This window comes from Pelecanus crispus, chromosome 3, assembly GCF_030463565.1.
Source record: "Pelecanus crispus isolate bPelCri1 chromosome 3, bPelCri1.pri, whole genome shotgun sequence".
Taxonomy (NCBI): Eukaryota; Metazoa; Chordata; class Aves; order Pelecaniformes; family Pelecanidae; genus Pelecanus; species Pelecanus crispus.
In genome coordinates this window covers 44,725,799-44,738,228 of record NC_134645.1, presented here as the reverse complement: position 1 = coordinate 44,738,228, position 12,430 = coordinate 44,725,799, and the positions used below count along the sequence as shown (strand labels likewise).

The following is a 12,430-nucleotide window of genomic DNA, read 5'->3' as shown; positions in this document are numbered from 1 at the left end:
TGCCTTTTAAGCAGTCTCTTAAAAAGAGGTCCTTTGGTGATTAGTGATAGTGACTTCATATCTTTTACCTTCTGCTTCTGACTTCATTCCACTCCTATCATTCAGCTGAGGACATTTGTGCTTCATTTCTTTCCTTTAAAAATGCACCTCTGGGTAGTTTGGTTACCCTGAATACCTGATCTTTTCCACTTATGCTTCTCTGTTACTGCTTGTATTTCATTGCAAGGATAGAAATCCCAAACATGCATGGTTTGTCCAACGTTCTTGGATCCTTCTTACACAGCCAGCACCATGTGCGTGTTACTCTTCAGGTGCTGCTGTGATCATTTTGTCTTTTCACTGTCTGCATCTCCATTACCAGATTTGTACAACTAAGGAGGTGCTTGTTCTTTGCTGATGATTGGAGTCTGGCACTAATACCTCTGTCTCTCAGCTGAATGAGGAAGAATTTATACAAAAAGATCATGAGCATATGAAAATGTTTACAGAAGAGCAAGTTCTAAAGTAAACGATATGTAATGGCAAATCTGCCCTTGTTGGCTGGCATGTTAAAAGTGCTTGGCTTTATGAAGCAAATGCGTTATTTCTTTTGGATTGAATTGTTTCCACCACTGGTGTCAGTCCTTGTAGCTTTAAGGGACCTATTGCATTATTAATGAAACCTGTGCTGTTGGATTGGTAGGCCTTAGATTTTGAAGGATAGGCCAAATACAGGCTGAGGGTCTAAACAGTAAGACTCCTCACTCATCCAGTCACTCTGCAGTAATGTCATTCTGTAATTCAAAAGCATTTCCTTGCTGTGGAGATAATGTTGGTAATACTGACTTGCAGCTGCAAACACCAGAAGCTACTGGCTGTCAACTAGACCTAGCTGCCCTGGCAAATGCCAGTGGGGCAGTAGTTATTACAGCACTCTGAAGGCAAAGCTGGGCAGTTAACACTTGTTGATGGTGTAAGGAAATTTTGTGGAGAATAACATGCCTAATTTTTTCATTGCTGTCATGTTGCTTGAGACGATTCAAAGCACTTCCAAGATAATAATGTTCACACCATCCTGGCTTTATAATGACAAAACCAATATTTTACATTCTGTGCCTCCACTAAATTTAGTGAGAAAAGTTCAATTTTCTATGCTTTGGGGGCTTCTGTTTTATGACTGGATAAATTTTTCAACTTTGTTATAGTTAGGTGCACATTTCTGGAAGCAAATTCACTCTGTCCTTGCCTTAGACTGCCCGCTTTTGGTTTGTGTTATAGATGGTGGTGGTCCTTTCTTTTGGCACGCTAGGACAAAAGCCCAATGCAGATTCTTTACAAGGTCAGTCAGGGGTTAAAAAACAGCAAGTGGTACATTTCCAGCAGAGCAATGCAACTCTTCTTGATCAGGCACTTGCAGGAAAAATGCCATTGTTTTGATTTAAGAATAACCAGAGAATCTCCCTACAGATGGACCAATATGTCTGGAAGTTGTTGCATGCTTTCTTAGACATAGCCAACATAAAGCACTCAACATAAAGAGATGTTTTATTTTAATGACTATAACATGCTTAGGAAATGTTTTGCTACCTTCTCACACACCCTTACTATGTTTGAACACGTGCCATTCCAACTTCTGCTCAACCTATGGCTTTGGTTCTTCCACTGGCAAAAAAATGCTTTTGGACTCTTAAAAGGGAACTGTCTGTCCTTACCAATGCTGAGCTATTTCTCCTGTTTGCCTCATATTATTTTTCCCCTCTCTTCTTCCTCTTTTCCTTCTTTTTTCTTAAAAAAGAAAAAAAAAAAAAAAAGGAAAAAGAAAGCTGGAAACTTTCAACAAACCAGATGTGCTTTGCAAAGCCTATAACATCTTCCAACCTCAATGGGCTCTCTGTGTTTGTTGAATCACAAGCTTTTTTCTTACCATGGAAACCTGCTATAACTAGCCAATTAAAGGAAGAGAGGGACCAAGACCAAGATAATCCTGTTCTTTTTTGATTTCTCAAAGCAAAGAAAATTGAAAAAAAAGGTAGTGGGAGAGGGAGGACTTTTAAAAATATCCTAATGAGCCCAGGAAGAATTGGTCTGGTTCACAGATTTATTAATAATAATGAAGCCCTCATTTTAACAGCTGGAGTTGGATATCCTTCTAAATATAGATGTGGCTAATTGATTGCCATGAGTTAATCAGAGCCATGTTTCCTCAACTGGGATTTAAAACAATACAAATTATCTTTTCAAACCTGGGAATTTTTTTATTTTTTTAAATGTCTTTAGTATTGGCAAAAGTAATTTTTTTATTCCTTTAAGTTATGGAAACAATCCATTACCAAGGTGTGGTGCTTACCTTCTCTGTAGAGGATATTTTCCACAATTCTGTGCAGTACTTTTTTTGGCCTTTTTGCTTAAGCAGGACCATTTACAATTAGTGGCCATGGGGAGGAAGTGATATTTTAAATTTAAAGGGCCAGGTTGTCAGATGCAGGCACCCATGTTTGCAGAGGAAGCCTTGTAACTGTACTTATCTTCATGCAGTAAACAGATGGCTTGGTTAAGAACTGATTGAAAACTTAGACCGACTATTTAAACAGGCTCCCTAGCACAGCTGGTTCTTGTTCTTTTTGTGTTTTTCTCACTTTCAATACCACTTTATAAGGGAATATATAGATTAGATCAAGGGATAATGTGTTCTGCCATTTCCCATAAACGGGAAGACAGGGGCAGGAGAAAGTGAAATTCTGCCCTGGAATCCTTCACCAGTTTTTACATGTTTGAACAGATGAAGAATTGACTTTTTCACATCAGAAAGAACAGAATGGGGTTGAATTTTGTTTGTGAATTTTTTTCCCCTGTGTTTCCTGTGGGGAAGCAATGAAAATGCCCTGGCAGAGGAACAGTGACCTGCCATGGTATGAATTTTATTTTCCTACTTGAAAAAGGTGACATTTGCCCTGTATGAAGCTTTACCACATACTTAAACGTTGACAGGTATGAACTTAGATCGCTAGACTGCTTCATAATTGTTCTACTTTGTGCTTGGTTTGTAACAAACCTGTTTTTAGAAAGTTTTGGATCTTCCTAGAAGAACAAAGTCTGCTTAGTCAGGTATTGCCATTCCTGTGATGTGTATCAGACTTAAGCCTCTCTACAGAGGCACAATGGAGGCCACTGCCTGGGCAAGGCTGAGTAGGCAGGTAGGAAAAGTGTCTATCCCCAGTCTTTCTCATGACAGGAAGGGTGTTTATCATCATGGAGGAAGGAGTTCAGACTCTGCACAGGCATTTAATAAGCTTAGCACATATCGTAACTGTTTTGAAGAACAGCAAGGCAGTGAAAGCCAAAAGAAAATAGTCATTAATGGCAGAATGCCTTGAAGTACGCAGGAATACTGTAGTCCAAGTGCCAGCTACAGGCTGTGCACTTCAGTCATTCATTTTGGGGGACTGGTATTTTCTGTCAGCCACTGGGGCTAATGAATAAAGACAGGATCAGGATGGAGGCTGAGGAAGTCAAGACAAGGTGTGTCACAAAGGGCATGAGCAGGCACTACAGCCTGCTGTCAGAAACAGCCATTTGGTAAATAAATGACGTAGCTGTTGTACAGCAACTTAGAACTGCAGATGCTTCAGGGCAGGTTGGCATCTAACATATCAGAAATGTTTATACACCTGTATCTTGATTTTGGGGCTGCCAGAGTCACTGTTGAACTCCTGGGAGAATCCTTTAAGAGCATTTAGGCACAAGGAGAGCTGGGCCCAGCCCTGCCTGAAATTGGCCAGGGCCTTTCCATTAACTGATCTGAATCTGTCCCGTAAAGAGAACAGACATTTCTTTGAACTGCCTCGGTACAGGATTGGAGTCTTCATAACAGCAAACTCAAGATTACTTCTCTGGGGAAGACAGTTCATGTTGCATGGCTACATGGTATAATTCATTCGTGCATTGGCTCCTCCCGCAATAGCAGACAGCACAGACAGCAGGAAATTTTTATCGTGGCTGTTTTTCCTCGTCCTCATAGAGCCCTGTTCCTGCCGTTTCCAGAGCTCTTCTGCCACTGTTTAACATTTCATTGGCAAGCACAGCAGAGAGTGTGTGTGCTGCTGTCCCGCTTTCCCTCTCCTTGCTAAAATGGCTTTTTAAAATAAACAACTGTCTAAATGATTTGCTTTGGCAAGAGGATGAATTCAGTGGAAAGTTTGGCAGAGGAAGCAAAGCTGGCACTGAGCTCATGGACCTGTTATATCATGGAGCTTGGGGGCCCTTATGGTGTGGAAATGAATTTTTTAATGAAAAAAAGAGATACCATCCTGTATTACAGTGGAAAACCTGCTGAAACACAGTTTTCCATCTTGCTTTTGCCCATGTCATCTGTCCCCAAATGACTTCAGGAATAAGCAAGTTTCAGCCCTTGTTCTGCTATGTTACAGCACATCACAGAATTCTGGGAAGCATTTTGCATGCGTGAGGACTTAGCTACAGATTTCACAATTGTGCATGACAGCAGGTATTGTTTAGCAGGGAATCTGTCCATGAAGCAGTTGAGTGATTTGTACAGGGTGACAAAAATCCTGCAACGGAGAGCAGAAGAGAGGGCTGGGGCCCAGAGCAGCTCGGTCTGCGCTGTGCTGCCTCTTACGCCCTGAGCGAGGCAGGCAGTGTGGTTTTAGCCACTGTGGGCAGGTAGGAGCCTGAGCTTTGTACCAGGGTTGGGGAGGCTGCCTCTAGCAGCTCACTGCCCCTCATCCCAGCAGTGGGAGCACGCGAAAAGAGCACATGTGATCGCAGAACCAGAGCTAGGGGGAAATAGAAGTAGTAATCAAAACAGAGGGGTCTGTTGCAGTTTAAACAGTGAAAAGACAGTGTGGCTCTCTTTACAGTAGTGCATTGAACTGATGTAGTGCCCTACAGATGTGAACAACTGATTTTTTGACATTTGCTGTATCAGATTATTGGGGCAACACTTTCTGTTCTGTAACGAATGGAGAAAGGAAGGCTCAGAGAGGGAGCATGAGTTCCCAAGCCACATCATAGGCAGAGTTGGCAGCAGAGGCTGGATCTCCTGACTTGCCTTCCTCTGCTCAGTCAGCTTTTTTCTGGAGCGGGTAGAGAAAGAAGGAAAATGTTTACTTCAGTGAACTGCATATTTCTCTTTTGTAGTTATTTTGGTACAGATTTTTGCTTTTCATCTTTCACTGTTTTACAGTAAGTGATTGTGACCTGCTAAGCCATGTTACAGGGCACCAAACACAGACTGTTCTCAGGATTCGTCCTCCTCACTGCTGCTTAGAGACCACAACACCTTATACTCATGAGTGTCTCTGGAAGGCTCCCAGGCTGCTGGGTCTTTCCAGCACAGCAACACTGTTCCTTCTCTGAGTGGCAGTGGGAAGGCAGTGGCAAAAGCCCCTCTGTCAGTGTGACAAGAACTAGCTGGTGCTGGTAGCTGGGTGACAGGCCATGTGCAGAACATTTGCAGACAACACCACCCTCTAATGGAGACTTCCATGTACGTAGGACCCAACAGCCCCAGGCAAGGACCCCTCCCCTTTCAACCCCCAACCTCCCCAAAAGACTAGGAAACCCCTACGGGCATTCATGGGCTCAAACCAGCTCAGTTCCTGTGTACCCCATCACTCACCTTTGCTGTGCACAGGAGGAACGCAGGGGACAGAGGCAGTGCATCACTAGGTATGACAGCCATCTCCTGTGGGCTGCCCCTGGACTTCATGCTTCACAGGAGGTGGACAAGCCTTCCTTCTAGCTGGCAGCTCTTGTCACTGCTCTTAATTTGTGCCTTATTTTCACAGGAGTTAACCACAAGTTAAGTGGGAAGAGATTCTAGGTGGGACATCTCCTGTGAGTAAAGAGCTTTAGGTGCTCTGTGTGTTCAAGCAGCAGTGGCAATGCCTGTGCTGAAGTCTTTCTCTGGTACTCCTGCTCCCCTGTCTGATTGGCACGCTGGAGCAGGCAAGCCAAGAAAATACAGCACATGGAGATGTATTATCTCCCTCTGTGGTATTGACAGCCTGTATTCATTCTCTCTGCTGAAGAGCTGGTGCTGGTCAGTGTGGATTACTGTGAGACTGCTGCACTTTCCTAATATTCAAGCAGACTATGCATACATTTTATACAGAGAAAATACATATGTACAGAGAGGGATGGGGAGAGGAAGAAGGTGTGCATACGTGTGCATATGTGTCTGCAGAGGTTTCAGAGAAAAGGAGTTAAAACAGAGAATTAATCTATTGCTGTTTCCATACCCTGAAGTCCCTCCATGACTTTCTGCTGCAGTGCTTCCTTCAACTCCTGCCATGTTTGGTAGCTCAAAGCAGCTTGCATTTCTTCCAACATTTTTTTTTTCTTTGTTTTTTTTCTGGCTGAGAACACAGCCTTTTTAAAGAAGAAAGAAGCTATTGCTTCAAACTGCTTTGTGGGCCTGGCAGGGAGAGCAGAGGAGGGGAGATGCCAAATCTCTCAGGCTGTGCCAGAAGGAAGCTGTTTTCCCTGGAGACTTCTTCCCCCTGCAGCTGACTGAGAGACTTTGTTTATGCTTTACCTGGTACAGGGCCAGAGGGGTTTATAAGACCTGCTTCCAAACTCATTTTGTCCTTGGGATCAGAGCCTGAACTGTTCTTACTGTCTTTTCTATTCTGCAAGAGCACCCACTTAATGAAAGGGAAGCTGGGCTGTGTTAGTATGAGCTGAATACACGCACAAGAGAGTCTGAAAGCAGTCCATAGCCTGGGAGAGTCTGGGTTTGGTTTGGTAAATGTTGAGGTCTGTAAGGATGCTCTGCTGCTCAGTGGTGATGTGTTAAAGTGCAAGCAAGGAATGCTAGGGGAGCTGTGCATCAGGGCACTTGGTGCCATCAGGAATGTGTTGCTGGTGCTGCCTGTTGTGACATGGAGGCTAGTGAGTGAACGTGGTTGGACAATGATACAGCTTTTGGATGTGTACACTTACATAGGACTTAGTGGACATGTGCATGCATGCTGTTGACAGACTACATGCACATGCGTTTGAGTGCATTTTGGTGAGTACAGAGGCATGTTTGTAAGTGTGAGAGCGCAAAGAAGAGACTACAACTACTGCAGGACTGATGTCCAAGAGCCAGGGGTTGCTGTGAATTTACCATATCCTCATCAGGACTGCTCTGTGACTGAAGTCCTGCCAGTTGGCTGCCTCCACATGTGTCCTGCAGCCTCAAAATTTGCCTTTTACAATAAAAGCCACTGGTGATGTATTCACTGTCTTTTAAGTCTGCCCGGGAGCCCTGGCTGCTTTCCTCGCCCCTCTCTTATGCCATGTCTGTCCATAGTTGCCTCTCTCCCAGGCAACACCCTGACTCAGAGGACTCCAGAGTGATGGATGACATGGCAAAAGGCTCCTGAGGGGACAGACTGTAATGTTATTACAAAAAGCCCCTCTAACTCCAGCCATTTTAAAAGTGGATTTGAGGTGGAAGGGGAAAGGATGGGCTAGAACGACGTGTTTGGTAGATAGGATGGAGTAAAACTACTTGTTTCCCCAGCTAGCTCACTGTCTTCCGTGTCCCCGCTGTCCCACGGCTGCAGCTAAGAAGTGGCCAGATAGTCATCCTCTGAAATTACTCCATCCCTCAAGCACTGAACATAGGGTTTTTGTATAAATGGACAGCTAGTGCCCTCCAGCACCGCTGCCCCGCATTGACCAAAAGATATCCAAGAGAGCAGATTCTTCAAGGGCAGAGGCACCTGCCTTAAGGAGAGGCACTTCTGTTGCCAGCTGGTAGTTTCTGCTCTTGTCACATGAATGCTCAGAGGGTGTTCAATTACATGTGTGGTTACTCATAAGCTTTCCTTGCTGTCTTTACCAAACTGCCTGCCTAATTATTGCTCTTCTGTTTTCTGCCCCCTTGACAGTATGCCAAGGCACTGAAGCATTTTGGAGAAAGCGAGGGCAAGATGCAGCCAGATGAATTTTTTGGCATCTTCGACACTTTCTTACAGTCATTTGCAGAGGCCAAGCAAGATCTGGAGAATATGAGGAAGAAAAAGGAAGAAGAGGAGCGCAGGGCACGCATGGAGGCCATGGTAAGGACCTGGGCACAGGAAGGTGTTTCCTTCCATCGCCTTTTCATGTCTCAAGAGAGAAAGATTGAGAGTGCCAATTCCAATGCTTATGTCCTGTCACTGTCACTGCTTTATGTCCTTCTCCCTTCTACCTTTCTTTGGCATCATTCTCTTCACAAATGATGACATTTTGCCTGCTGGCTGTCCTGTCAGCTCTCAAGGGCATACTGTTTGGCTCCTAAATTACCCTCTTTTGGATTCAGATATCAAATCTAGCCCTGCCTGTTCTGCCTCAGCACTTTGCAGGATGGTGCTGCCCCTGCCCAGTGCCAGACTATCCTGCTTTCAGGCTGCAAGCTCTGTGCAAAAGCTCTGGGCGCCAGATCTCCTTTAGTCCTGCCAGCTGGTCAGCTTCCACTCAGATTCCATCATCATCTGCTGCATGCCTGTTGGCTGACAGCGTACAGTGACACAGCGAATGCCCTGACACCTGCTGCACCCCACATTGGCAATATTTCTCTCTGGCCAGCCTTAATGCCTCGATTACTGGGACCACATCTGGCCTTGACATGGCGAGAGAGCTTTTGTGCATCGTTGATTTTGCTGCTGGGAGACAGACATGTGTGTCCCCAGGGGTTCGTGTGAACCAGCCTCCCCCTGTAACCTCAGCCTTTCCTGAGGCCTGAGAATGGCTCAGCAGTCCCCTGCCTCCTTTGCCCCTGCCGGCGCTTTAACCCTGGCTGCCACCATGGCCTCAGGCCTCGCTGTGGGGTGTTACTGCTTTAAATGTTTGCTGTGCCAAAAGCACTGGTTTGTGCCTTTCAGAAGAGGAGAGAGATAAAACACCAGGATGCCAACAGCCTTACTGTTGGACACAGGGATAAAATGCCAGGACGTAGGCTCAAGTTTCCTCTCAGCCTGCCTGGAAAGTGCAAGAGCCCACTGTTAAAATACTAGAAGAGAGGCTGCAGTTTGTTTATGGAAAGAGTCTTCTGCAATGCGGGGCTAGCATGCAGAGCAAGTGACCTGCTTCTTGACAGCTGCATCCATCTCTTGCAATTTCCACTAATCTTGGAGCTGAGCAGTGCGGGGGGGTTAACCGAGCTCCCTGGAGCTACCCTAGGGAGACCGAGGGCATCATGTTGACAGGTGGACCTATCCAATGGTTTGTAAAATCAGCAGTTCTGTTTCATTGCTCTTTGTGTTTATAATCAGTTTCTCTTTCCAGAGTCGAGGCAATGTGCAGCCTTCTTCCCATCACTGCAACACACTGCCTCCATCCAAACATGAGCTGTTTGGTAGATAGAGTTTCTGTTGACGTTTTGATATCTCACACAATTTTCATTCTCCAATATATTTAGCTTGTGGCTTTCTGGGGTTTTTCCTTTCTTCTTTTCCTCCTTCTGCAGGACTGCAGCCTTTCTGCCTGTCAATTTAGCTAGCTATGCCCCAAGCACAAACCTGCTTGTGACTATAGTCTTGACCATGGTTTGTATAGACACATCCAAACTAACTTTAAACTCACTGGGTTAGGTCCTGTCAGCATAGTAGGTGATGCCACACTAAGGTCACTGCAAGCTTGGTCCCAGAAGCTGGGGAATTACCTATGCCAGCATCACTTGTAGACTGTCATTTGGCACGGCTACTTTGCTGGCACTACCCTACTGTAAAATTAGCGCAAAACAGCAGCATAGACAGATCCCATGTGTCCTCTTTGCTCCAGGGTGGTAGGGCTCTGTGAGGCAAATATATGATGCTGCTCATTCCTCATCTCTCCTGCTCTCTGCTTGCCTGTGCAGAAGAAGGGAAGCCCAGCATGGTTGCCTGTTGCTCTTGGCACAGGTAATGGTCTTGTGGATAAGCTCCTGGTCTCTAAACTGTACTGATGCATCTTAGCTGCTTCTTGGCAGTGTACCTAGTGATCTGGCATCTTGGTTAGCTAAACCTAAAGCTCTGTGTCTTTCTCCACAGCTAAAAGAGCAGAGGGAAAAAGAGAGGCGACAAAAAAAAGCAAAAGCTGGAAGCATCTCTGAAGAGAGTGGGGAGTTTGATGACCTGGTGTCAGCATTAAGGTCGGGTGAAGTCTTTGACAAAGACTTATCCAAGCTCAAGCGTAACCGCAAGCGTTCGGGGAACCAAGGCTTAGAGACAAGCCGGGAGCGGGTGGTGACAAAGCTAAATTATTAATTACAAGAGGAAGAAAAATAATCAACCAAAAGAAGGTGATGAAAAAGTGCAAAACAAGGAAGATGAATGCGTGCGATGGCGCCTGGCTGACAGCTGCCCCAAAGGATTTCTTTGGTCTGTGGCTAGAGACGTTACCTTTCCATGATCAGCTTTCCTCTCATCCCTCTTCTGTGCTCCTAATTTGAACCATTATAAAAGTGCCTCTGAGGAGCCAGCAGGGCCTGTGACTGGGCCATGCAGAGCTGACAGATTTGCTTCTGGGAGTTTATTGTGTCATCAAAGGCCTCATGGTGATGACAGAAAGTACTTGGGCCTTGCAGACTGCCTCACAGCTGGAGAAATATAATTTTCTGTGTGCCAAAGTAAAAACTAGTCATGATCTCCATCTTGCTGATAGTAAGCAAGACTAATTTCAGAGCAACTCTGTAAACACCTGTCGCTTCTTCAACATCTAGACTGGCCTTCAGGGGCTTGTCAAGATGTGGGTTTTGAGGTTTCCAGTTCCCTTCCAGAATTGGATTTTATAAGCCATTGATTAGCACCTGAAAAATGCTTTTGATCTCATGTTCTGTATAGTATTTGTGTGTGGCCTACACTGTCCAAAGTAAGTGATGCTCAGACAGAAGCATCAGGTTCTGGAACAAATTGAAATTCAAGAATCAGGATCAACATAAAATACTTTGCAAAAGTCTTTTGGATTCTGCTTTTCTAGAAGCAGTTTTCTGGAATTTGTTGAGGGTTGAGCCTCGAAGCTATGAAATGCATCTTCTAGGAAAGAAGCTCTGGCTTTTCTTTAGAAAACTAAGCCACTGCCAGGTTGGGATTACAAGTAGATGTCTGTGGAGCCTGTTGTCATTGCTGGAGGGTGGGTGGGAAACAGCGGAACATTTCTTACCTGTTTGTGCAAGATTTCTTAGTGCAGCCCAATAGAAATTGGGAGCTCCCTAGTTTCATCCACAGGTCACAAGTAGCAACAAGCAAACAGGGTCACTGGCTTCAAGAAATAAGATTTCTTTTCCACTTGATGCTAGCTGTGATTGCTGTTGGCATGAACTGGTCTTTCTGTCTAACAGGCTGACCTTCACTGCACACACCCCACTCCTATCTAGGGGAATCACATAACTCAGTAGGATATGAATGGTGTTGAAGGAGAGCCTTGGAGCCCACAGCCTTTTTCATTTTGAAGGGATCACTTGGGATGAACCAACAGAGGGTCTCATAATGAAAACTGAAAATTTTCCCAGGAGGACACAGAATTGTGTAAGCTAAGCAGGCTTTGGAGATGGGTTAATTCGTAAGAAAAAAAAAAAAATTGTAATTAAGTCACATGTATGAAGCACACAGCAAAAAAGCAAAGAACCCCAAGAAGAGGCCTGGATTCTGAATTCTGTGTGTCTTCATGGCTCTAGGAAAGGGATTGGATTGTGTGGGCTGTTGTGGGCTTTTTTTTTTTTTAAATCTTGTCTTCCTTTTTTATTATGTTCCCTGGAGAAGCAAAAGACAGAAAGAAAGAAATGGTGATGGATTCTTCCTCCTAGACAGGAAGAAAAGAGAGAACATTTCAGAAGAAGGATCCACCATCTACAAACTATGCATCAATAGTCAACAGCACAAAATGTCAAGGAATCCCAGGGAAGTGAAAAAAGCTCTCTTTGTCACTTTAATCATTTGGTTTGATTTTTCTCTGAATGTCACTTAACCTCAGGCTCTGCACCAAGTCTGCAGAACAGAACTTCCTCTGCCATGCACGCTGCCTGATCAGTATTACACACTACCAATATTGGAGAAGCAAACTGTCATGGTTTTCTGAACACTTTGAGAGTAAAATAATTATGTAAACTATGGAAAGAAGCAAAAAAAGTCAGAATTGTTAAACTCTAATGTTTCATTGTTTACTGAATTTTGAGTCTCCCACCCCAGTATTTCCCTATTTCCGACATTCCAGACTGCCGCGCCTCTGTATAATACTCATCGTAAAGAGCTGGTATCTTACAAGAGCTGGGTGCATTCTCCTCCCTTACTATCCCACTCCCCTTCTGGGATTAGCTATTAACAGCAATGCCCATTGCAGTGGACACAAGCACCTTGTAGAACAAAGACTGTATTTCATAAAGGTTTTTGAAAGTTTAAGAAAAACTCTCACTTTTTTTAAGCATTTTTATTTTAAATTACAAAATGGATTTTTAGAAATGTCTCTTGTAAATTATATTAAC

General features: G+C 44.4%; 1 protein-coding gene across 1 annotated transcript in view; it reads left to right on the top strand.

Moving 5' to 3' along the window:
* The window catches only part of DAAM2 (dishevelled associated activator of morphogenesis 2), a 188,660-nt gene extending 178,443 nt beyond the window's left edge, over positions 1-10,217 (top strand). Inside the window, 2 exon segments of the mRNA XM_075707404.1 lie at positions 7,881-8,051; positions 10,002-10,217. Coding sequence (XP_075563519.1) covers positions 7,881-8,051; positions 10,002-10,217 — 387 coding nt within the window.
* Positions 10,218-12,430: the final 2,213 nt, after the last annotated feature.